Below are 26,517 nucleotides of genomic sequence, written 5' to 3' on the forward strand. Positions count from 1 at the left end.
CAGAATAAAATTAACCAGACCTTTAATACAATTAATTTCAGACACGACTGTTTAGGAGAAACACTTCAATTATTTTCTGACCTAACTTGCCACCAGCGTTTAGGGCAGCAAATAAAGTCTTCCACCTCTGTCTGTCCTTGGCCACCTGGATATAGAAAGATTCTTCATTGCTGTTTCTGTAACAGTTTTGTTCTACCAGTCAGGGTTGTTAACCCTGAGCTAAACTCCTGGTGGACCTCTCTTAGTCTGGCCTCTACCATTTGACCTGTTTGGCATGGGTGACCCTACCAAGAGCCAAAGCATAAAGCCCTGACTCCAGCCAGCATAGCTCTCTGGATCATTGAGGCACGCAAGCCTCCAAACCACAATGAGAAACAACTGAGACAGAATATAGTTTTATTACCTATTCTTCAGATGCACATCCTTGACTGTGTTAATTGTTGGTGCAAATGACTTATTTTACTGTATGACGTAAATAAATCTGAATCTTTATTCTTAAAGATTTTCAGATTGGCTGATATATCCTGAAATCCAAATGAATTTCCATTAGCTTTATTCCCAAGGAACATATTGGGTGGAAAAATAAGCCCATTCACAATTTTTGGGCAAATAATTTTTGGAATAGACTAACTGGTTTCTCAGTTTCAGGTTTGGCTGCTGCTTCGGCTATAGTTGAAAATTTCTGGATGATAATAGGACATACACTCAGTGGCCAATTTATTACGTACACCTGTACATCTGCTTGCTAATGCATATATCTAAGGATCGTTGGAAAATTAATTTGTAGTCCATTATGAGAATAATGGTCTGTCTTGGCATTTCTTTGTCCTTGTAGTTAAATGGAGGAAGACCAGTTTCTGTACACGACATCCTTTACACTTTACGAATCCATGTATCGGTGCCTCAGTGTGATGTCTTTGGATACCTAAGTATAGAATCAGACCTTGTCATCCTCATCATTCCAGTTGACCAAGGTCCAACAACACTACAGGTATGTTTCAAACACTGCCTTTCATTTTTGGACTGACAGAGAGCAGAGGAAAACGTTTTAAAGTGAAATCAGTTGCATTTGACATTCACCAAAAGACTTGCATCTGTTGCACATTCTTTGTCACACCTTACTTAAAGTGTGATCTGCACAGTGATGGGTGCATGAAATCCTCTCCCTGGGGTGGTGGTAGAGGCAGATACATTAGGGACATTTAAGAAACTCTTAGGCATGTCAATGGTAGAAAAATGGAGGGTGTTTGCAAGAATGTAAGGTTAGATTGATATAAGAGTAGGTTAAAAAGTCAACACAACATCGTGGGCTGAAGGTCTGTAGTGTTCTACGTTCTAACTGTCACACCCAGGAACGTAGGACAACCTGACCTTTTGTCTGCTCTACCATTGTTACCTGCACATCACATAGCCATACGACCATTATTTGGTTGAAATTACTGCTTACCTGTCAGTTACCAATCCAATATTTGATTGACAGTATATAAGTGAACTAAAAACAATTTGTTGGAACTGGGATAAATATTGGGCAAGTGACCAAGACGAGGTCAAAGCACAGAGTGTAAAGGAAGCTTTTGTAAATGTGAAGACATCCTGGTGCATGGATTGTCTCTGCCACAGATCACAGAGCAGGACTCTGCAGTGTAATTCATGTAGTCCAGTTGTTGAAGAGGATCTGACCAGCGGCTGTGGATTACAGGAGATTATCAAGGCCATCAAGGGATTTCTGAACTTGGACGGACATTTTAAAATGGTTTTGTTAAAGGATTGACAGCAAGTGAATGTCAATCAAGACACCAGTAATGGTTTGATCAATTTTGAAGTTCTGATAGTGGGATTAATCTCAGAATAAGTAAAATTGGAGGTATCATTATGTGCTGAGTTGTATGCTGTGGGTGATCATTGTCTCAGGACCATGATTGTTCTTTGCAAATATTTCTACAGAAATGGTTTGCTACTGCCGCCTTCTGGGCAGTGTCATTACCAGACGGGTGACCTCAGCTATTATTAATACTCTTCAGAGGTTGTCTGCCTGGTGTCAGTTGTCGCATAACCAGGACTTGTGATATGCACCAGCTGCTCATACCACCATCCATCATCTACTCACATGGCTTCACGTGACCCTGATCAGGGGAGGGGTTCTAAACAGGTGCCACACCTTGCCCAAGGGTGACCTACAGGCAAGTGGTGGGAAGGAGTGTCCTTTACCACCTTTGGTAGAGACATATCTCCACCCTGCCACTTAAGGACTGCTGGTTGTGCAAATATTTCAGAGGATTGAAGGAGATGGAGATTGCAGATGATGGCTTCAGTTCTTCCATTATTTAGTTGGAGCATTCTTCCTACTTTTGCACTGGATGGTGGTCAGGCAATCTTTCTTTATTACTTATTTACTGCTTGTTACATCTGCTGGCATTTAGGTGCTCCATCTCTCTCTGTCCTCGGCCATTGATCTTGGCGGTGTTCAGGGCTTCCTTTATCACTCCAGCACCTTCCTCTCGGTTTTCACTACTATCGACAATGCAAGTCCTGGGTGGAGACTCAGGAATACTGTCGCACTTGGATGTGGAAGGATTCTTCATTGCTGTTTCCATAACAGTTTTGTTGGACCAGGAGGAGCAGTATGCTTGGTGCGAGCCCCCAGAATGTGCATGCACTCAAATCCTTTTGTTCCCCAGACCTGAAGTACCTGGGGCTGCTGTGCAGACCCTACTGGCTGCCTAGGGCGTTCACGGCTGTTATCATCACAGCGGTGTACATTCCACCGCAGGCTGATACCGACCTGGCTCTCAAGGAACTGTACGAGACCATCAGCACCCTGGAGACTGTGCACCCAGAGGCTGCTTTCATCGTTGCCAAAGACTTTAATAGAGTGTCGCAGTCTAAAGTCTCCCCGCCACCTTCCTCACCACTGACTCTACTTTCAAGTTAACCTTTGGGGAATCCTGCATGAGGACTCCCAAGTCCCCTTGCATCTCAGATTTTTGATTTTCTCCCTGTTTAAAAAATAGTCTGCTTATTTATTTCTTCAACCAAAGTGCATGACCATGCATTTCCCAACATTGTATTTCCTTTGCCACTTTCTTGCCCATTCTCTTAATCTGTCTAAGTCCTTCTGCGGCCTATCTGTTTTCTCAACACTACCTGCCCCACTGCCAATCTTTGTATCATCTGCAAACTTGGCAACAAATCTATCTATTCCATCATCAAAATCATTGCTAAAGAGCACAAAAAGAAGTGGTCCCAACACTGACCCCTGCAGAACACCATTAGTCACTGGCAGCCAACCAGAAAATGACCTTTTTATTCCCACTTGCTGTCTCCAACTAATCAGCCAATGCTCTATCCATTCCAGTAGCTTTCCTATAATACCATGGGCTCTTGGTCACCAGCCTCGTGTGTGGCATGTTGTCAAAGGCCTTCTGAAAGTCCAAATATACAACATCCACTGCATCCCTTTTTTTAAAAAAGTCCTATTTGTAATCTCCTCAAAGAATTCCAGTAGGTTTGTTAGGCAAGATTTTCCCGTAAGGAAACCACACTGACTTTGTCCCATCTTGCCCTGTGTCACCAAATGCTTCATAACCTCATCCTTAATAATTGACTCCAACATCTTCCCAACTGCTGAGGTCAGGCCAACTAGTCTATAATTTCCTTTCTGCTGCTTTCCTCCTTTCTTAAAGAGTGGAATGGCATTTGCAATTTTCCAGTCCTTTGGCACCATGCCAGAGTCCAATGATTTTCTTAAACAAGGGCTTCAATTACCTATAATACACCCACCTAAAGGTGCCTGAACTTTTCATGAATGACTGAAGTCAGTTCTAATTTTCAAGTTCAAGTTTAATTGTTGTTCAACCATACATGAATATAGCCAAACAAAGTAGTGTTCCTTTGGGGCCAACGTGCAAAACACATTACCATCAGCACACAACACACTATAAATAGCGCATAGCACAAATAGCACATACAGTGCCTATAAAAAAATTATTCACCACCCCTTGGAAGTTTTCATGTTTTACAACATTGAATCACAGCGGATTTAATTTGGCTTTTTTGAAACTGATCAACAGAAAAAGACTCTTTCGTGTCAAAGTGAGAACAGGTCTCTACAAAGTCATCTAAGTTAATTACAAATATAAAGCACAAAATAATTTTGCACAAGTATTCAACCCCTTCAAGTCAGTATTTGATGGATGTGCCTTTGGCAGCAATTACAGCCTTGAGCCTGTGTAAATAGGTCTCTATCAGCTTTGCATATCTGGACACTGCAGTTTCTCCCCATTGTTCTTTACAAAACTGCTCAAGTTCTGTCAGATTGCATGGGGATCATGAGTGAACAGCCCTTTTCAAGTCCAGCCAGAAATTCTCAATTGGATCAAGGTCTGGACTCTGACTTAGCTGCTCCAGGACATTAACTTTGTTGTTTTTAAAGCCATTCCTGCGCAGCCTTGTTTGGCTTAATGCTTGGGGTCATTGTTTTGCTGGAAAACAAATCTTCTTCACAGTTTCAGTTCTCTTGCAGACTGCATCAGGGTTTCCGCCGGGATTTCCTTGTATTTTGCTACATTCATTTTACCCTCTATTTTCATAATCCTTCCAGGGCCTGCTGCAGTGAAGCACCCCCACAGCATTATGCAGCCACTATCATGCTTCACGGTAGGGATGGTGTGTTTTTGATGATGTGTGGTGTTTAGCTTATGCCAAACATAGTGTTTAGTCTGATGGCCAAAAAGTTCAATTTTGCTTTCATCAGACCATTGAACTTAAAGTTTCCCACATGCCTTCTGGTAAACTCTAGTCTAGATTTCATGTGAGTTTTTTTTCAATGGTGACTTTCTCTTTGCCACTCTCCCATAAGCAATGACTGGTGAAGCACCCAGGCAACAGTTGTTGTATGCGCACTCTCTCCCATCTTGGCCACTGAAGCTTGAAAGTCCTCTGGAGTTGTCTTAAGTCTCTTAGTGGCCTCCTTCAGCAGTCCCGTTCTTGCACGGGCACTCAGTTTCTGAGGACGGCCAGCTCTAGGCAGATTTACAGCTGTGCCATATTCTTTCCATTTCTTGATGATTGACAACTGTACTCCAAGGGATAATCAGTGACTTGGAAATTTTCTTGTATCCATCTCCTGCCTTGTGCTTTTCGATAACCTTTCCACAGAGTTGCTTGGGGTGTTCTTTTGTCTTCATGATGTGCTTTTTGCCAGGATACCAGCAGTTGGACCTTCCAAATACAGGACTATATTTTTACTACGATCAGTTGAAACACCATGACTGCACACAGGTCTCAAAAAACAGATCTCCATTGAACTAATTATGTGACTTCTAAAACCAAGTGGCTGCACCAGTGATGATTTGGTTTATCATATTAAAGGGGGTGAATACCTATGCAATCAATTATTTTATGTTTTATATTTGTAATTAATTTAGATCACTTTGAAGAAATCTGTTTTCACTTTGACACAAATGAATCTTTTTCTGTTGATCAGTGTCAAAAAAAGCCATATTAAATCCAATGTGATTCAATGTTGTAAAACAATAAAACATGAAAACTTCCAAGGGAGGTGAATACTTTTTATAGGTACTGTATGGTTACAATTTCAGAAAAACATACAGTCATGAAAAAATATTCCCCAAGTCCCTGATTGTCCTGGTCCAGCTTGTTCTACCACTGAGCGAATACCGGAGGGCAGCACTGAGAGGAAGGGCTAGCCTCCAACATAGCACGATTCCAGCACGGCCCACAGAAGCCCCTTCTCTCTCTCCGCAGGGCAGCTGCAACAGGCTGCTGCGTCCTCACCACTACCGAGGCAATGCAGCCACCCCAGCATTGGTTATAGAGTCATAGAGATGTTCAGCACAGAAACAGACCCTTCAACCCATCTAGCCTGTGCTGAAGCCACTTAACTGCCCACTCCCATCGACCTGCACTGGGACCATAGGCCTCCGTGCCCCTGCTATCCATATATCTATCCAACTTCTGTTAAGCGTTGAAATCGAGCTCACATGCAACACTTGTGTTGGCATGTCATTCCATGCTCTGACAACTCTATGAGGTCCTACCAATGAATGAACTTGCAGTATTGTATGTTACCAGTGTCTAACAGGGTCTTGCAATCCCAATAAAAACTTCGAAGGCTGACTCACACTGACAACCGTCTCGGCACAATGGTACACAGCAAGTCCAGGTGATGACACGATGACACATAAAAAGTCCAGTTCAGTCGCTATTGAGTGATTTGCTGATGGGATAGTCCTGCAGTACTTAACGTTCTTGTAATTCAGCAGTGGCTTGCATCATAAGAAAAGACATACAAGACAAACGAATGCACCTTTGATTGGACCCTGAGTGGCCGCCGCATCTGAGCGTGCTGTGATCCTACAGGAAGTCAATGATTGACTGCCTCTTTCTATATTTACTTGAGTTACGCAGTGATCGTTGTCCTTTCTTTGACCCTGAGTCTCAGATAAGACACTTTCTAACCACTTAGAGTCACAGTATCACAGGACACTACAGCACAGAAACAGGTCCTTCAGCCCACCAAGTACATGCCAAACTATTTTTCTGCCTAGACCTATCGACCTGCACCTGGACCATAGCCCTGCATACCCCTCCCAACCATGTACCAATCCAGATTTCTCTTAAGTGCTGAAATCGAACTCCTCATCCACCACTTCTGCTGGCAGCTCGTTTCACATTCTCTCCATCCTCATGATGAAATTCTCCCTCATGTTCCCCTTAAACATTTCACCTTTCACCCGTAGACCATGAGCTCTAGTTCCAGTCTCATCCAACCTCAATTGAGAAAGTCTGCTTGCAGTTACCCTATCTATATCCCTCATAATTTTGTATACCTCTATCATCTCCTCTCATTCTCTCACACTCCTAACGTACAGTACTGTCGAACAGTCTTGGGCACATATATGTAGCTATTGTGCCTAAGACTTTTGCACAGTACTGTATTTGTCAACATAGAGTGGAGAGTGAGTTTATAAATCTGGTAGGAGTAAAGGATATTGGGAATAGCGAGGGTAGAGCAGTGCGGGAGGGGACTGGGACAAGTAGCAGAGAAAGTGTGCCAAGGGTGGGAGGTGGCACCAGTGCAGACACACCCAGCCCTGAGACACCAGGCAAGGTAATTTGATTTCAAACAGTTGGTTTATTGATCATTACAGAATGTCTCTCTGGTGCTTCCCATTCCAACACATCATTCTCCAAAGGTTCTGCCATCTCCAAAGGGACCCTACCACCAAATGTACCTTTACCTCCTCCCCCACCTCCACCTTCCACAGGGATCACTTCCTTTGTCCATTTGTCCCTCCAGGCACTTATCCCAATGAGCGGCCTATGTGCTACATCTGCCCATTCATCTCTTCCCTGACTTCCATTCAAGCCCCAAACAGGCCTTCCAGGTGAGGCAACACTTCACCTGTGAATCTGCTGGGGCCAACTATCGTGTCCAGTGCACTCAATGTGGCCTCCTCTACATCGGTGGGACCCATCGTAAATTGGGGGACTGCTTCATTGAGCACCTCCGCTCTATCCAACAAAAGCGGAACATCCGGTGGCCAAACATTTTAATTCCCATTCCCATGTCGGTCCATGGCCTGCTCTTGTGCCACGATGAGGCTACTCGCAGGTATGTATATGTACTCGATATGTATGTCAATTTCTTCCTCTGCTTTAAAAAAAATCCTCTTTTTTTTTCTTCCCCACTCTGTCCCTTTACCTCTCCTATCACCTGTCTAACACCTCCCCTGGGTCCTTCCTCCTTCCCCTTTTCCCATGGTCCACTCTCCTCTCCTATCAGATTCCTTTCTCTCCAGCCCTTTACCTTTCCCACTCACCGGGCTTCACCAATCACCTTCTAGCTATGCTCTTTCACCTCCCCCACCTTTTTATTCTGGTGTCTCCCCGCTTCCTTTCCGGCCCTGAAGGGGTTCTTGGCCTGAAATGTCAACCGGTTATTCATTCACATAGATGCTGCCTGACCTGCCTGCTGAGTTTTGTGTGTGTTGCTTTGGATTTGCAGCTTCTGCAGATTTCTCGTGTTTGAAGTTTTAGCTTGCTTTAGCTTTCTTGGTGACGTTTACATTGAAACACACACTGAAATAACCAACACAGTCGGAGGATTGTGCTAGGGGCAGCCCACAAGTGCCAACGTAGCATGCCTGCTACGTACTAACCCTAACCCATACACCTTTGGAATGTGGGAGGAAACTAGAGCAACTGTAGGTGTCAGGGGAAACTACAAACTTGTAGATATTGATAGGAATTGATCCCCAAATGCTGTAATCATTTTCAGTGAAAGTCTGGCCAATCTTTTACCTTAGATCCCTGGCATTGCAATAACTTGGTCAATCTGATTCCCTTCAGATTTAAAAATCTCTCTTGAATATACAACACCATGTCTCCACAGCCCTATTTGGTCAAAGGATACTAAATCTACCCAAATAGATTGAATCTGGAAATGTTTTCTCTGTAAAATTGTAATATTATCCTTGGCCAATATTCTGGTCATTAACCAAATGCAGATTTTAAAAGAAAGTATACAAAATAACCAGTCAGGAAGGCTAAGAGGACAAGGGTAAATATTTGTATTAAAAGAGGGCTCATAGTGGATATAGAGCATTCAATAATGAGAGATTTGGGGAAATTGCAGCCAAGGTTCAGTTTGTAGCCAAAGACACTTCTGAATCATAAAGGTGTAGATTCAGGCCCCAGTCCAGAGACGTGAGTCATGCAGTCACGGAGTCATACGGCCTGGAAACAGGTCCTCTGGGCCAACTGGTCCTTGCCAACCATGATGCTCTGAGAGCTATCCCATTCGCCCATGTTTAGTGCACATCCCTACTTATCAGGTGCTCCCAACCTGCAGGGCACAGACCCTGTGGTTAATGGTAGGGGTCCATGACATTAAAAAAGGGTTGGGAATCCCTGCTCTGTAGCCTTCCTATCTGTATACTTATCCACATGTCTTCTGTATGTTGTTATGGGTCCTGTCTCAATCACCTTCTCCGGCTGCTCACTTCACATATGCACCACCTTCTGCATGAAGAAGATTCTGAATCAAGTTTCATCTTCACTGATATTTATTGTTTTTGGCAGCAGCACAGTGCAAAACATAATTACAGTAAAAATTAAATAGTGCAAAAGAGGAATAGTAAAGTAGTGGTCATGGTTTCATGAACTGTTCAGAAATCTGATGACGGATAATGTTTGTGTGCTTGTAGACTGTTCAGAAATCTGATTCTTGAAGAGAAGAAGCCATTCCTAATATGTTGAGTGTAGGTCTTCAGGCCCGTGTACCCCCTCCTTGATGTTAGTAATGAGAAGAAGGCATGTCCAGCATGGGGAGTGTTCTTAATGATGGAAGATTTCAAACGTCTCACTTCCCATCTTAAACCTTTGCCCTCTAGCTTTTAGTCACCTTTCCCGGAGAAAAGACCCAGTATGATTTCATACCACTCAATCTCCTACACGCTGTTATGCCATCCCTCATCAGAAAGGCAACTACCCCTCTTCCCTTACCTGCACTTCTATCACACCTGCAGCAGGCATACTGGAACATTGAGCTGCCAGTTGTGCCCTTCTCACACCCATGGTCTAGGCTACTACTCTATGGCAGTCTTAAGAGTGTGCTGCACTCTCAGCGGCAGCTTCTCTCAGACAAGAAAGCTAAGACTAAATCTGCTTTCTTGAGTGGATGTAAGATTCCACAGCACTATTTCGAATAGATCAATGGAGTTTCCTTCAATGTCCTGAAGAAGCCTTAATTTACTAAAATTTACGATTCCAGTTGCAAAGTAAGAATGCAGTAGCTGACGCCATTCTCCGGAGCACAGATGGTTGAGAGTCCTGATGAAAGGACTCGGCCCGAAACGTCAACTGTTTACTCTTTTCCATAGACGCTCCCTGGCCTGCTGAGCTCCTCCAGCATCTTGTGTGCTGGTTGAGAGGGATTTGACAAAGCTGGACAGGTTTTCATGGGCTAACCAGACAAAAACTACTTATTATTTTATATAGAGACGCAGTGCGGAATAGGCCATTCCATCCCTTCCAGCAAGTTGCTTTGAACTTTGAGATGTTGTGAAATTTGTTGTTTTGCTGCAGCAGTGCAATGCAATACATAGTAGTAAAAGCTATAAATTACAATAAGTATATATAAAAATTATATTAAATAAGTGCCAAAAGAGTGGGGAAAAGTACTGATGAAGTGTGTCTTTGGACACACCTTTTGAAGGTGTCCTCAGTATTGGGGAGGATGGAGCTGGCTGGGTTTACAACTTTCTGCAGCTTTTCTTGATGATGTGCGATGGTCCCTCCATACCAGACGGTGATGTAGCCAGTTGGAATACCCTCCAAGGTGCTTCTGTAGAAACTTGTGACTGTCTTCGGTGATGTTTACGTTCTTTACAGATAGTGATGGGAATTGAACCTGGATTGTCAGTGCTGTAAAGTGTTACATTAACCACTGTGCTGCCATGAAACCTATTACACCATGCCACCTATTTACAGTAATTAAGGGAAAGTAGTACACTTTGATTGAAAAGTGCTCTTATCAATAAATCTAATGGAAAAATAATGTGACATGATTTTAAAAGAGTACATTGCTGTATGTCTAGAAAAGTGAGTGCAGGGCAGAAACCAAATGCTATGGCTAGGTTTGATCGGCCGGAAAAATGTTGGTGGTGTTTTGCTTTGTCAATTGAGATCATATACGTTGGATGCACGATGACGTTGACCCTCATTCTGAAACAAGTGTATCATTTGTTTTAAGATCCCAACATTAAAGGTAGCTGCACCTGGAATGTGAGGAAGACTTGCCTTAGCTATCTAGTCACAAAAGTAGTATAGAAACAGTGCTGAGATTTATTTTACATTAAAATACACATTGATTGCTTAAGGATATATATTGAAGGGGATCTATGAGCCACTAGGATTCCCTGACACTATGTGGAAACAACTTCCATTTATTGGAAGCGGGATTTTGGAGGCAGAGGTCAGGAGAAGAAGGAATCTGATAGGAGAGGAGAGTGGACCATAGGAGAAAGGGAAGGAGAAGGGGACTCAAGGGGAGGTGGTCGGCAGATGAGAAGAGATAAAAGGCCAGAGTGGGGAATAGAAAAAGAGGAGAGGTGAAGGGAAGGATTTTTTTACTGGATTAATGCCATCGTGTTGGAGGCTATGCAAGCAAAATATAAGGTGTTTCTCCTCCACCCCGAGGGTGGCCTTATCTTGACCCAAAGGGCCATGCACTGACATGTCGGAATGGGGCTTGGAATTAAAATGTTTGGCCACTGAGAAATTATGCTTTAGGCAGATGGAACAGAGTTGCTTGATGAAGCTATCCCCCAATTTACGACAGGTCTCACCAATGTAGAGGAGGACACATCGGGAGCACAGGACACAATAGACAACCCCAGCAGATTTGCAGGTGAAGTGTTGCCTCACCTGGAAGGACTGTTTGGAGCCCTAAATGGAGGTGAGGGAGGAGGTGTGGGCAGGTGGAGCACTTTGGCAGCTTGCAGAGATGTGCCAGGCGGGAGATCAGTGGGGAGGGATGAATGGGCAAGGGAATCGAGGAGGGAGTGATCCTCATGGAAAATGGGAGATAAAGGTATGTATAGTGGCAGGATCCCTTTGGAGTAGGCAGAAGTTACAGAGGATATGTGTTTGATGCAGAGGTTTATGGGGTGGTAGGTAAGGACAAGAGGAACTCGATCCTTGTTAAGACAACAGGAAGATGGGTGAGCGCGGATGTTCAGGAAATGGAGGAGATGCAAGTGGGGGCACCATCAACGGTGGAGGAAACAAAACCCCAACCTTTTAAGAAGGAAGACATCTGTGATGTCTTGGAAAGGAAGCCACATCCTGGGAACAGATGCGGTGGAGACAAAGGAACTGGGAAAAGGGAATAGCATTTTTACTGGAGACGGGGTGGAAGAGGTCTCGTCAAGACGTGGGAATTAGTAGGTTTATAAAGGCTGCTGGTTGACAATTTGTTTACAGTGGTGCTATGTAACTGATGCTATGTAAAAACTGTTCACTCTAAGCATGGTGTAGCATCTAATGGCCACACGAGTATGCATGACTGACGCTAGTTAGAAACTATGTGGCAAGTCTCTTGCCCCAATTAAGCAGCATAGTGTCCCAAATAAATTAAAGGAATCCCGCTGATTTTCTCAATTTTTTTTTATTTTTTACGAGTTGTCCCAAATAAGCGGCTGCCTTGATTAATTGGAATCCACGGTATTCATGTTTATTGAAACAAAATTTCACTCGCCTGAATCCAGTCGTCCATGTTACAGATTATATTGTAGGGCAAACGTGAGTTTTTGTCAGATTTGGGAACAGCTTCTTTCCAACTGTGATAAGACTGCTGAATGGATCCTGACCCGGATCTGGGCCGTACCCTCCAAATATCCGGACCTGTCTCTCGGTTTTTTGCACTACCTTATTTTCCCTTTTCTATTTATGATTGATAATTTAAATTTTTAATATTTACTATCGATTTGTACTCCAGGGAGCGCGAAGCGCAGAATCAAATATCGCTGTGATGATTGTACGCTCTAGTATCAATTGTTTGGCGACAATAAAGTATAAATTCCGTTCACTTTTATTGTGATCCAAACTCTTCCATAAGATCTGCTTGAGGATTTTTAAACTATTCCCACTAAGCCCTGTCCATCATGATTAAAGCCCTCCCCCACCCTTGAGCAGATCTATATGGAGTGCTGTCACAAGAAAGCAGCATCCATCATCAAAGAGCCTCAGGACCCACACCATCAAGTTCAGGAACAGTTAGTACCCCCCAACCATCAGGCTCTTGAACCAAAGGGGATAACTTCTTTCACCCCACCACTGAAATCTTCCCACAACCTATGGAATCTCTTTCAAGGACTCTTCATCACATGCTCTCAATATTTATTGCTCATCTATTATTATTATTTTTGTTTCCTTGTATTTAGTGCAAATGCCTGCAAGAAAATGAATCTCAGGGTTGTGTAAAGTGACGTACAGTATATGTACTTTGATAATAAATTTACTTTGAGCTTTGAGGTACTTATAACTGTGTTTGTTTTAAATTGCAGATTGAAGCTTGCAATAAAGAGGCTGAAAAGATAGACTCTCTGATCCAATCTGCCAGTCCAGCTCTAATGGCCCATGTCCCTCTGTCAGCTCTCACTACCTCACAGGTGCAAGTTTCTTCAACAGACTCGTCTGACACTGCAGTGACAATCCTCTCCTCAGCTGCACTTTTACTAAACCTAATTGTTGCTTTGTCAGGGTTATTATAATTCCAGTTGTTTTCCTACCCGAGCAAGGCTACATTCACTTTGCCTTTGAACTACAACCAGAAGGTGTACTTAATGACTGAGCTACAAATCTCAACATAGAAACAAAAGAGGTAACAAAAAGAAAGCCAATGAGATACACAAAGCTTAAACTTCAGTACTTTTTAAGTAGTAGTCCAAAACATATCTTTATACAAACCTTTTAATGAAGGGTGTGTCTATTGTATTTAAAATGAAAGCTGTTCAAGATAGCTAATAATTTTAATGTGTTTATTTTTGTGAGAAGTTTGAAAGAATTTGCATCTTAGTGCACAGCAATTTGCAAGTGTGGAGTGCAACAGGGAATTGGGCCTAAAGTAAGAAATAACCGAGCTCACTACCTTTACTAATTTATCAATTCTACCAGCAGATCTGTCAAGCACATTGAAACTTTAACGGAGGTACACTCAGTGGCTACTTTATTAGGTACAGGAGTGGAACCTGGTTTGGTCTTCTGCTGCTGTAGCCCATCCACTTCAAGGTTCAATGTGTTGTGTGTTCAGAGATGGTGTTCTGTTGTAATAGACATTGTTATTTCGGTTTCTGTCGCCTTCCTGTCAGCCTGAACCAGTCTGGCCATTCTTCTCTAACCTTTCTCATTGACAAGGTGTTTTTGGCCACAGAACTGCCACTCACTGGATTTTTTTGTTTTTTGCACCACTGTCTGTAAACTCTAGACACTGTTGTGTGTGAAAATCCCAGGAGATCAGCAGTTTGAGATACTCAAACCACTGCGTCTGGCACCAACAATCATTCCACAGTCAAAGTCACTTAGATCACTTTTCTTCCCCATTCTGATGTTTGATCTGTACAACAACTGAACCTCTTCACCATGTCTGCATTGAGTTGCTGCCACATGATTGGCTGATTAGATTTTTGCAGTAATGAGCAGGTGTACTGATGTAACTAATAAAGTGACCACTGTGTGTAGTTTATACTTTCAGACCCACAGTTACGTAGAATATACAGCATAGAAACTGACCATGTGGGCTAACCGGTCTGCGTCAAGTGCTTAAACGTCACATGAACTTCCTGCTATCCTGCCTGCTGTCTTGTCTATTCTTTACATCTGTTACTGGTTTCTACTTCAGAGTTCCCTATTCTCAACACTTTGTTAAAGGTCACATAAATTGGAAAAAAAACATTTTAAAAATATTTAATTTTATTCCACCAAGTAAAAAAATATATTTTTCCATCATATATTTTGACCATTACCAGAACTTCTTTCAAAACAAATATGATTAATTCTCCTGGAATAAGCCATATTGCTAATCAGTTAATGTACAAGGATACCACATGCTCTATGGTAACCTCTTCCAATGCAGTACAATCCTATGTATGTTCTGTACAGAACTCCACTTATAAGCTACCTTCTTTATTTGACTTCAACCTATTTATTTTACTTTTTTTGTTTTGAATTTGTATTTAAATCATCAAAACTTCTTCACAGTATTAATTCCATTTTACTGGCTGCTTTCCACTTTCTTTCAATTGATTGCATTCAGCATTCACTGCCTTTGCTATGAGTTTTTCTTGAAAATTGTTTTTTACTGTTAATTTTAATATCCTTCTCTTGGCCTTATCGTATTGATCCTCGTGCTATAATTGCTTTAGCTGGCGTTCCTCCTGTATCATGTTTAATCGTTATAAATCTCTAAAACTGCGTTTTTAGAGTCTCTTGTTTAGAAATTCCGATGGTTCGGCATCAGGCTCTCCGTTGTTCCCCATGTGTGTATCTCGTACTTCCTTTAAAATCTCCATGAACACTGGAAAAGTTCTTATACTTAAAAAAAAAAATGAATTTGGGTACTTTGTGAAACTTTTCTAATAGGGAATTAACCTTTCCTCAGGAAGTAGAACTAGGTTAAATTAATTGTGATATCCGGTCCTCCAAAAAATCTCCAAAGTCCTGAGGGTTCAAAGTTCAAAGTAAATTTATTTGGGTGTCAGATTGTTGGAGTTTTCCTTAAATCTTTATATTAGCTATTTTGTTTTAAACTACCAATTTTGCTGTGCCATTAGGTCACCGCCACTGTTTGTCCGACTGTCTCTTTGGTCTACCTTATCTCTTTTAAAAGACATTACTTTTCAGCTTTCAAAATACACGTCCACTTTCCTTTTGTATTTATTATTCAAAACTCGAAGTTCCCAATGAATTTCATAGATGCTGCACATAGCCTTCAACCACACAAAATGCTCGAGGAATTCAGCAGGTCAGGCAGCAACTATGGAGGGAAAATGAACAGTTGAAGTTTCAGGCTGAGACCTGTCATCAAGGCTGAAGAAGGATCTCGGCCCAAAATATCAACCGTTCATTTCCCTCCATTAATGCTGCCTCACCTGAGTTCCTCCAGCATGTTGTGTGTGCTGCTCAAGATTTCTAACATCTGCAGAATCTCTTCTATCTGTGTAGTTATAAAGATTTCTTTTAAATCTTGACTTTGAAATAAATAATGATTGAATAAATAATTCTGTTTCTAAGAGTGCTTCTACAATCTATAGACAAATCTGGCTACCTGCATCTAGAATAAGGAGTTACTAGTAATCTGAAATATGCTGCTGAAAAGCAGATGGATTAATATTTAAATGGGAAATGGATAAGCATTTAAAGAAAAATATTTGTTGGATTGTAAGGAAAGTGCAGAGGGACGAGTTTAAGTACATGTAATAAATTGGAACAGATTCAGGTTGTGCAAATCATAAACAGGAGATTCTGCAGATGCTCAGCAGGTCAAGCAGCATCTATGGAGGGGAATAAACAAGTTAACGTTTTGAGCCGAGATGCTTCGTGACTGTTTATCCCTCCCCCTTAGATGCTGCCTGACCTCCTGAGTTCCTCCAACATTTTGTGTCTGTTACTCTGGGTGTGCATTATACTTTTATTGCCAGGATAGAAAGGATAAATTTCATTTTTGACTCACAAGAAGGTTAAAAAAATTGTGGCTTGGGTGGAAGTTTATTTAGGGTCAATGGAGAGTAGAACATCTATTAAAGCAGAATTCTTTGGAACCAAATTGCTAACTTTTGGCAGATAAACCATTAATGGAATTTAAGAAATTTGACATCAATCTGACTACTCTTTGTTTCAGTAGCTAATTCCGTTAATTCTTCACTGACGTGGGCTCTGTGTAAGTTCAGTGTTTTCAACACTACCTGTCATCACTCAACCACAACTCAGTAATTTTGTGCTCTCTTTAACTTTATGTAGTTTTTCCTAGAAATATATATATGTTTATTATCATTGTACTAAAGAGTTTACATCCTAATCAGTATTACAAGCGAAGTTGTGTTTGAAGGAAATGGTAGCACTTTTATTGTAAAGAGCATGAACAAGTTTATTATTAATGACTTTGTATGTAGATCCTCATAGTCATCGCCACTTGATCCCTGAAATAGCAAAACTGATATGAAATAGAACACTACCGATGAGTTCGGATCTTTAACTGGTGCCATTTTTACCTTGCGTTTAATTTGGACAAAATCCTTACAATGTGGATTGATTTTTAAGAGCCGTTACTTCCTTGACTCAATATGCCCCAGGTCATTGTGAGCAGAGTAGGCCGTAAGGGTTCGTGTGATGTGCTGTGATAAATGAAGTAAAATGCAACCCAAATAACTATCTCACTTGCTTCCTCGTCAGGACATGAGTTCAGAATCCAGGCGCATTGATGTAGTTGCAGCACTAAAAAAATGTGAGTGTTGTCTTGCAAAAAAGGACTTAAAATTTGAACATTTTTGTTGAAGTTAATGTAAGAAATAAATTGGCACTATTCCAAAAGACATTGTTTCAGAATTAGGCCATTTGGCCCATCGAGTCTGCTCCACCATTCCATTATGGCTGATTTACTATCCCTCTCAACTGCATTCTCCTGCCCTCTACAGACTCTGGTGGGTTTCACAAAAGACAGAAAGTCGAGTATGTTCAGGCAATGTAACCCAACCTTTCCTAAATCCTACATCTAACAGCTTGAGCACCTCGTGTAAAATTATCAGAAGCCGATTCCATTCCATACCCATGATTGGTTTTGATAATCTATGCAATGTGCAGCTATCGTACTTTGAGTCTGCACATAACTCCCAAATATGACCAAAATAATACTTCAGAAATTTAGTATTAATCCTTCCCATTGTAGAGTTTCAAAATGTCCTAAATCGGGTAAGACTCTTATAATCTTGGTATTGAAACCCTGATGGTTCAAGCATTACCCCAGTAATGTCTGTCATTATTGAGAATCACCAGGTGCACTCACTGAGGCCCCTGCTCCCTTCTCTCTCACTGGGGCCCCAGATTCCATTCTCCTTTCCCAACCACAGAGACCCTGGTTTCCATGAGCCCTTTAACGTACCAGAGTTACCTTTATTACACTGCTGCCCTAGTTCTCACATTCCCTTGCCCTCACTGGAATCATGATGTCCACACTCTCAGAGGCCACAGTTCCCAAGCTCTCTTCAGTCCTGCTCATGCTTCCCCTGCTGCCCTCCAACTTAACTGGTCCATTAGAAAATTTATCCTTCTCTGTAATGTCTTAAAAATGGTTAAAATGATTTCCACTAGTCCAGAAAATCTGTCAGTCTGGTGCCACCGAGGTCCCCACATGCCAGATTATTGGAGTTTAACTGTATTGGAATGTATTAACTATTCTGGTTTACCGTGATTAAATGTGAACTTCTGTGAAATGTCAGTAGGCACTATGTCAATATTTTCACCCAAATATCCCTTAATGAAAGCAAATCACTTAAATTATTTAATTAAAAATCAACATTAACAGCTCAACAGATCACTTGTGTGTCCGAATGAAGGGTCGTGGCTCAAAATTTCAACTGTTTATTCCCCTCTATAGAGGCCCCCTGATCTACTGAGTTCCTCCTGCATTGTGTGTGTGTGTTGCTCTAGATTTCCAGCATCTGTAGAATCTTTTGAGTTTATCAGTTTCCTGATTTATCTGTATAGCAATAAGTTATGAAACTTCAAAATGCAAATTCAGGTTTACTGTGGTGCCCTTCCTTTTCTAAAGAGTTCACAAAATTTGGAGGAAGTCATACACAGCTTTTAAACTTCTTACGTAAAACTACACCTCACATGGTTCCATTGTTTTCTCCTGATGTGAGGCAGCTAAAGTAATCTTCATGCAAATTGCAGTGCATTTGTAGCAAATCAATTCAACTGTCAGCCACACAGAACCAAATCATTCCTTCTAAACTCGAGCCACCTATTCCTGACAACATCCTCTTTTGTGCACTTTCCCGTACACTCTTTCATTGAGAGCATTCCGGTTTTCTGTTTTCTTACAAAATTTCACTATTAGACCATAAGACTTTAAGACATTGGAGCGGAATTGGGCCATTTGTCCCATTAAGTCTGCTCTGCCATTCCATTGTGGCTGATTTATATATGACATTAATTCAATCCATCTAAGGATTTTGTACGAAATCAAGTTTTATTTGAAATAAGATTTAGGTGCTTCTTCTTAAGAAAAAAGATTTGTTCATGCTCCTTTAAGTGATACCAAAAAAAGAAAATAAATTAAACCATGAAATTTGATTAGAATGAAATACATTTTCTGCAAATATTTGAAATGAAATATATTGAAGTTTAAGAAGACTTGTAATGAAGGAGAGTTTTGCACAGTAATTCACCAGTGTTGCCTTTTTAAAAGTTTTAATTGATATTTGTACATTGCAGAAAATGTATTTTAAATGGTTGCTTTTTCAGTTAAAGGGGAAGGAATGCAGGGAGGGTGGGAGATATTAAATATATATATATAGAAAATTTTGAATATGTAACCTTCCTTCCCCTTTAAGAATTACAATTTTTACTCAAGTAGTGAGTTTTGAAGGTGTGAAAATATTTTTTTGCTGTATTTTAAGGCCATTATATATCTATAACAGCACACAAATGCAGGATCTAGCAAATTTCCAGATTCTTGCTTCATTTTAAATGAATTTTTCCAAGTCTATCAGAAAGCGTCCCTCTCTTTGAGTAACAGAATTGCTCTCTACTTTTGCTCAGAGCCATGGCTATAGTATGACAATCATTTAAATGTATAAAATAAGCTGGAATTTATTATTTTAATTATCCTTGAAAGGTAAAAAAATGAAGTGTTAATTAATGGGCTGGAGCTGAAATATTTATAGTGTATATGCTATTTAAATTCTTATGAAGGTTTTGAGATACAACTTTATGAAGTGCCATATGAAAGTATTAATGCGTGCTAACTGATGGAGCATTTTCAACTTCAATCCATTTCTAAAATGAGTGACATTGTACTGTCAAGCTGAATGTTGTGCACCATCTTTACCTCTACCTTTTGCTCTTTATTTTTGTACCTGGTGCGCACACGAGCCTATCTTTTATATGAAGTCAGTTTTATATCTTCAGTATTATTTCATAAGTACCTTCCAGAAAATTTGTTTTCAAATGGAAGATGTGCAAAAAAAAAAGATTTTTGTCTATTTTTAGATTTTGTGAACTTGTAGGCACTTAATGTAGACAATGTATCACAGTACAAGGACTAGTTTTCCTTGGAAAAATACCAGTATTTATGTTATATATGTTAATTCTAATAAAGAGGTATTTTAAATAATTGAAATGATTTTTGTTTTGATGTGGATTCTTAATAGTTATTCAGAATACTCCTGTAACTTCTCTAACCATAGCTGATTGTTACATTACTGTTACAGATATGATGAAACTTTCCTGGAGTTTGCATTTCCACATGTACTTTATTGCTGATGTTGACATTATTTTGTGTAGGACTCCTAACATTGGTTGTCTCAATTAAGTGCTTACATTCTCCCCTCCTCCTTCCCTTTCTCCCAAGGACCCATCATCTTTCCCTTTCTCCATGGTCCACTCTCATCTCCTGTTAGGATCCACTTTCAGCCCTTTACTTCTTCCATCTATCACCTCCCAGTTTCTCACTTCATCCTCCTTCCCTCATCCCCATCTTTCCCCTCACCTGGTCTCATCGACCAGCTTATAATCCTTTCCCTCCCCCCACTTTCTTCCCCCTTTCCTCTCCAGACTTGATGAAGGGTCTTGGCCCAAAACATCTCCATAGATGCTGCCTGACCTGCAGAGTACCTCCAGCATTTTCTGTGTGTTGCTCTGGATTTCCAGCATCTGCAGAACCTCTTGCATTTATATTCTCAAAAGCGTGAATAATCCGGTATTGAAAATTATGGCCCTCATATTAAGCTGGAGCTCGTAATATTGTGTGAGGATGAAACTACAGCATTAAACAGTGTCTGGGTCTGGTTGATTTTAAATGAGGCTTTCAGTTGGATGTGCCTATGGGAATGTATTGTTATTCTTCTCAAGCCTATTGCCCCCTCTTGGGGCATAGGGTGCCGACAAGCTGCTCACCAGTCCTCTGACCTGGGCCTGTAGAAGGTTGATTGGCCTTGTTGGCTCCTGCTGTCATCACACAACTTCGTGTCATCTTGGCAAAGCCCCTTCCTGTCCCAGGTGTGAAGACTTTGGATCTTCTATTTCCGTTTCTGCAGCACTGGGTTTTTACAGGGTGGGGTTTCCAGTCCCTTGCTCAACCTTCCTCCTTTCACAGCCGGGCTGGAACTGTCCATGGGGTAGTTAATGAATTAGTGTTGCTTTTGGTTTATTATTCACATGTACCAAGATACAGTGCAAAGCTTGTCTTGTACACTTCATACGGATCAAATCATTACACTATGCTTTGAGCTAGAATAAGGTAAGACAATAACAATGCAGGATAAAGTCTAACAGTTACAGGAAAAAAAAGTGCTGTGCAGGTCGATGATAAAGTGCAAGATCATAATGAACAGGAATTCTGCAGATGCTGGAAATTCAAGCAACACACATCAAAGTTGCTGGTGAACGCAGCAGGCCAGGCAGCATCTCTAGGAAGAGGTACAGTCGACGTTTCAGGCCGAGACCCTTCGTCAGGATTCCTGGCCTGCTGCGTTCACCAGCAACTTTGATGTGTGTTACTAAGATCATAATGAGGTAGGTTGTGAAATCAATCGTATAAGAGGTCCAATTAAACGTCTGATAACTGGGACAGAAACTGTCCTTGAGTGGAGGCTGGTTCCTGTGATGTGCTGAGCTGTGTCCACCACCCTCTGTAGTCTTTTGTGACCACCTGTAGAGCAGTTGATTTCAGGTCCTATGAACTGTTCATAACACCCCATTGTTTATATTGTGATTTACATTACCTTGACTGCACTTCAATAGTCTCTAATTTAGTGTTCTTTCTAAGTTCCTCTTTGTTCCATGTATTTCCAGACAGTAGTATTTAACCACAGCTCTGTGACTTAGTGATTCCCTGTAACACTTGACTGTCTGTCTGCAACTCTTCAGTTTCACTTAACTTTCTGTTGGAAGCTAAAAACATCAATTTTTAGCATTCAACTTTACTCCTATTTTTGTCTAATTTAGCATGGTAACAGGCCCAACGAGCCTCCAGTGCCAATAACACCCATGTGACCAATTAACCTAGTAACTCTTATGTCTTTGGAATGTGGGAGGAAACCAGAGCACCTGGAGGGAAACCCATGTGGCCACAGGGAGAACATACAAACTCTGTACAGAGAGCAGCGGGAATTGAACCCAAGTTCCCAGTGCCACTATCTTATACCTGACCTTTCAGATCATCCTACAGATTTCCTGTGTACCCTTCTTGACATTTTCCGAGCTTCAGTTAGCATCCTCCAAAAGACCCATGAGATGCCGCTTATTGCCTCCCATCGAAAAGCAACCTCAGTTATTTAGCCCTAGTCGTTACCCGTCTTGTGTTTCTGCCATCTTTCCAGCCTCCCTCACATCCTATTCACTGTCCTGCAGCTCCTGCGCCCCAGTCCAAACTTTGCTTCGTAATGGAGCTTCAGGTCACACACCACCAGGTTCTGTTTAGTGTAACAGCCCGGAACAAGCCCTTCCGACCCAGCAACCCACCAATTTAACGCTAGACTAGTAACACAATTTTACAATGACTAATTAACCTACTAACAGGTACATCTTTGGATTGTGGCAGGAAACCAGAGCCACTCGGAGGAAACCCATGAGGTAATGGGGAGAAGATACAAATTCCCTACAGACGCAATCTGAATTGAACAAACTCCGGTGCCCTGAGCTGGAATGGCGTCACGCTAACTGCTACTCTAAGTGGCGCTTGCTATTCACTTTCAACCATGAACTGCTGAGGCGTGGTTAACTTCACTCACCTCAACACAACTGATTCCACAACCTATCAACTCACTTTCAAAGACTCCGCAACTCATGTTCTCAATAATGTTCTTTTGTCTATTTATGTGATTATTTAGTTTTGTTTTTCAACGTTCATAATAAATTTACTATCTATGTACATGTATGTCACCATGTACAACAGATTCATTTTTGTGTTTGCAGTTTGTCTTGTTTTGCACCTTGGTTGTCTGTCAGTCTTTTGAACTTGGACAACCAGATTGGTTTGTTGGAGCTCATGATACTTTTCCAGACAGTACAATAGCATCAGTCTCTTGGATCAATTCCAGCTGCAGCTCAGCACATCACAGAAACCAGCCTCCACTCTATGGACCATTCAGTCGTTCCCTAGTACAATAACATGGGTTCCTAACCTGGCCATTCACCCCGTTATAATTTTGCACCTTATTTGCCTGCACTGTAGCTGTAAAACTATTCTGCATTGTCCTGCCAAAGGGTCTCGGCCTGAAACGTCGACTGTTCACTCTTTTCCACAGATGCTGCCCGGCCTGCTGAGCAACCCTAGCATTTTGTGTGTGTTGCTCGGATTTCCTGCACCTGCAGGTTTGGCTCCTCCCACTTCCTCCAAACTAAAGGTGTAGCTATGGGCACCCGTATGGGTCCTAGCTATGCCTACCTTTTTGTTGGGTTTGTGGAACAATCTATGTTCCGTGCCTATTCTGGTATCTGTCCCCCACTTTTCCTTCGCTACATCGACGACTGCATTGGCGCTGCTTCCGGCACGCATGCAGAACTCGTTGACTTTATTAACTTTGCCTCCAACTTTCACCCTGCCCTCAAGTTTACCTGGTCCATTTCCGACACCTCCCTCCCCTTTCTAGATCTCTCTGTCTCTGGAGACAGCTTATCCACTGATGTCTACTATAAGCCTACTGACTCTCACAGCTATCTGGACTATTCCTCTTCTCACCGTCTCTTGCAAAAACGCCATCCCCTTCTCGCAATTCCTCCGTCTCCGCCGCATCTGCTCTCAGGATGAGGCTTTTCATTCTAGGACGAGGGAGATGTCTTCCTTTTTTAAAGAAAAGGGCTTCCCTTCCTCCACTATCAACTCTGCTCTTAAACACATCTCCCCCATTTCACGTACATCTGCTCTCACTCCATCCTCCCGCCACCCCACTAGGAATAGGGTTCCCCTGGTCCTCACCTACCACCCCACCAGCCTCCGGGTCCAACATATTATTCTCCGTAACTTCCGCCACCTCCAACGGGATCCCACCACTAAGCACATCTTTCCCTCCCCCCTCTCTCCGCATTCTGCAGGGATCGCTCCCTACGCGACTCCCTTGTCTATTCGTCCCCCCCCATCCCTCCCCACTGATCTCCCTCCTGGCACTTATCGGTGTAAGCGGAACAAGTGCTACACATGCTGTTACACTTCCTCCCTTACCACCATTCAGGGCCCCAAACAGTCCTTCCAGGTGAGGCAACACTTCACCTGTGAGTCGGCTGGGGTGATATACTGCGTCCAGTGCTCCCGATGTGGCCTTTTATATATTGGCGAGACCCGACGCAGACTGGGAGACCGCTTTGCTGAACATCTACGCTCTGTCCGCCAGAGAAAGCAGGATCTCCCAGTGGCCACACATTTTAATTCCACATCCCATTCCCATTCTGACATGTCTATCCACGGCCTCCTCCACTGTAAAGATGAAGCCACACTCAGGTTGGAGGAACAACACCTTATATTCCGTCTGGGTAACCTCCAACCTGATGGCATGAACGTCGACTTCTCTAACTTCCGCTAGGCCCCACCTCCCCCTCGTACCCCATCTTTTATTTATTTTTATACACACATTCTTTCTCTCACTCTCCTTTTTCTCCCTCTGACTATACCCCTTGCCCATCCTCTGGGTTTTCGCCCCTCCCCCTTTCTTTCTCCCCGGACCTCCTGTCCCATGATCCTCTCGTATCCCTTTTGCCAATCACCTGTCCAGCTCTTGGCTCCATCCCTCCCCCTCCTGTCTTCTCCTATCATTTCGGATCTCCCCCTCCCCCTCCAACTTTCAAATCTCTTACTAGCTCTTCCTTCAGTTAGTCCTGACGAAGGGTCTCGGCCTGAAACGTCGACTGTACCTCTTCCTAGAGATGCTGCCTGGCCTGCTGTGTTCACCAGCAACTTTGATGTATGTTGCTTGAATTTCCAGCATCTGCAGAATTCCTGTTGCTTGTTACCTGCAGGTTTTCTCGTGTTTGGTATAAGACTAGATCTGTCTAGATGGGCCGATCGGCTTTTATCTCGACAGAACGTGACATTCTGCAGCTGTTGCTGAACGTCTCCCGAATTTCCTGAATTACGAATCTTTATGGGTTCGGGTCTCGGGTTGCGGAAAACTCGCCGAAGTCGAGCGAGGACTAGTGCGCGTGCGCAGAGCGGGAGCCTCCCCGCCGGTCTTCCAGACACGTGACCTTCTGCGCGTCTGTTGCGAGGTGACGCTTCGTGTGCCGCGGGGACGTGTTGACGCCACGACCAGGCATGCGCGTTTCCGTCGCGACGCTCGGTGCGGAGCTGAAGTTTGGGCTGGAGCCGGAGGGGAGAGGGTCGGCTGCCGGATCCCGGGCGCTGGGCCGCGCCGCGCCCTCAGGTAAAGGCGTCTGCTCGAGCCGGGGTGCGGCCTCCTCGATCAGACATGGGGTGGGGAAAGGATCGGGATCACTGAGATGGGGGGATGTATAGGGAGAGACCGGGGTAGGGGGAGAGATTGGGGGGAGGGGGAGAGGGAGAGACCGTGGAGGAAGAAATAGGGGTGAGGGGTAGGGGGAGTGTGGAAGGAGAGAGACGGGTTTGTTGCAGAGACCTGGTCGGGGTAGAGACGGTTGGGTCTGGGGGAGGGGAGAGAAATGGGAGTGGGTGGGGGAGGGGAGAGACGGGTGGGAAAAGGGGAGAGAGTCTGGGTGGGGGGGGTGGGGAGGGGAGAGTCTGGGTGAGGGGGTGGGAGGTGGAGAGGGATGAGGAGGAGTGAGATGGGAGAGAGTGAGAGAGACTGGGTGGGGGGTGGGGAGGGGAGAGTCTGGGTTGGGGGGTGGGGAGGGGAGAGTCTGGGTGAGGGGGTGGGAGGTGGGGAGGGGAGAGGGATGGGGAGAGACTGGTGAGGGGTGGGGAGGGGAGAGGGATGGAGAGGAGTGAGACTGGGTGGGGGAGAAGCGAGACTGGGTGAGGGGGGTGGGAGGTGGGGAGGGGAGAGGGGTGGGGAGGAGTGAGATGGTGGGAGAGAGTGAGAGAGACTGGGTGAGGGGTGGGGAGGAGTGAGACTGGGTGAGGAGGTGGGAGGTGGGGAAGGGAGAGGGATGGGGGTGGGGAGGAGTGAGAGAGACTGGGTGAGGGGTGGGAGGTGGAGAGGGGAGGGATGAGGGGTGAAGCGAGTCTGGGTGAGGGAGTGGGAGGTGGGGAGGGGTGAGAACAGTGGGGGAGGGGAAGAAAGGTGGCGGGGAAATGGCAGACAGGACGGGAAAGAGAAAGGGAATTGTGGAGATGGGGAGGGAGGGTGAAAGTGTAAGACAGGGAGATGGACAGAGGAAAGATGAGGTAGGTGAGGAAAAGGGAAGACAGGGAGGTGGAGAGATGGGAGGGGGATGATAGAGGAGAACAACAGGACAGGTGGGGGAGAGGGAGTGACACATGGGAAGAGGAGGTGGGGTGACTGGAAGGGGCAAGGGTGAGAGTGGGTGTGGGGGAGAGAGAGCCGGCGGGGGTGCAGGGTGAGAGAGAGATGGGAGAGAGGGTCAGGGAACAGTGACAGATGGGCTGTGATATAGGGGAAATCATCGGGAGCAAACATTGGGAGAGGGGTTGTGTGAATTGTCGGAGGTCGAGAGCTTGGGAGAGAAAAAAAATCCACACCTCTTCACTACAGGATGTTCTGAATCAACAGCTTTCAGGTATTCGCTCATATGTTATCTGGCATCTAGACCAGTAGGAGCCAAAATCTCCAACTTTTAGGA

At 43.4% G+C, this 26,517-nt stretch overlaps 2 protein-coding genes across 7 annotated transcripts in view; both read left to right on the forward strand.

The window, feature by feature from the left end:
* The window catches only part of reck (reversion-inducing-cysteine-rich protein with kazal motifs), a 201,477-nt gene extending 181,577 nt beyond the window's left edge, over window positions 1-19,900 (forward strand). For all 6 annotated transcript variants that reach the window (XM_072251980.1, XM_072252007.1, XM_072251989.1 and 3 more), the window contains 2 exons: window positions 836-991; window positions 13,092-19,900. In XM_072251980.1, coding sequence (XP_072108081.1) covers window positions 836-991; window positions 13,092-13,298 — 363 coding nt within the window. In that variant the 3' untranslated portion in view covers window positions 13,299-19,900. The remainder of the gene's footprint in view (window positions 1-835; window positions 992-13,091) is intronic.
* A 5,149-nt stretch (window positions 19,901-25,049) lies between these two features.
* LOC140194756 (activin receptor type-1-like) overlaps window positions 25,050-26,517 on the forward strand; it is an 83,280-nt gene continuing 81,812 nt past the window's right edge. Inside the window, exon 1 of the mRNA XM_072252027.1 lies at window positions 25,050-25,160. The gene's annotated coding sequence lies outside the window, so the exon portion shown is untranslated. The remainder of the gene's footprint in view (window positions 25,161-26,517) is intronic.

This window comes from Mobula birostris, chromosome 1, assembly GCF_030028105.1.
Source record: "Mobula birostris isolate sMobBir1 chromosome 1, sMobBir1.hap1, whole genome shotgun sequence".
Lineage (NCBI taxonomy): Eukaryota > Metazoa > Chordata > Chondrichthyes > Myliobatiformes > Myliobatidae > Mobula > Mobula birostris.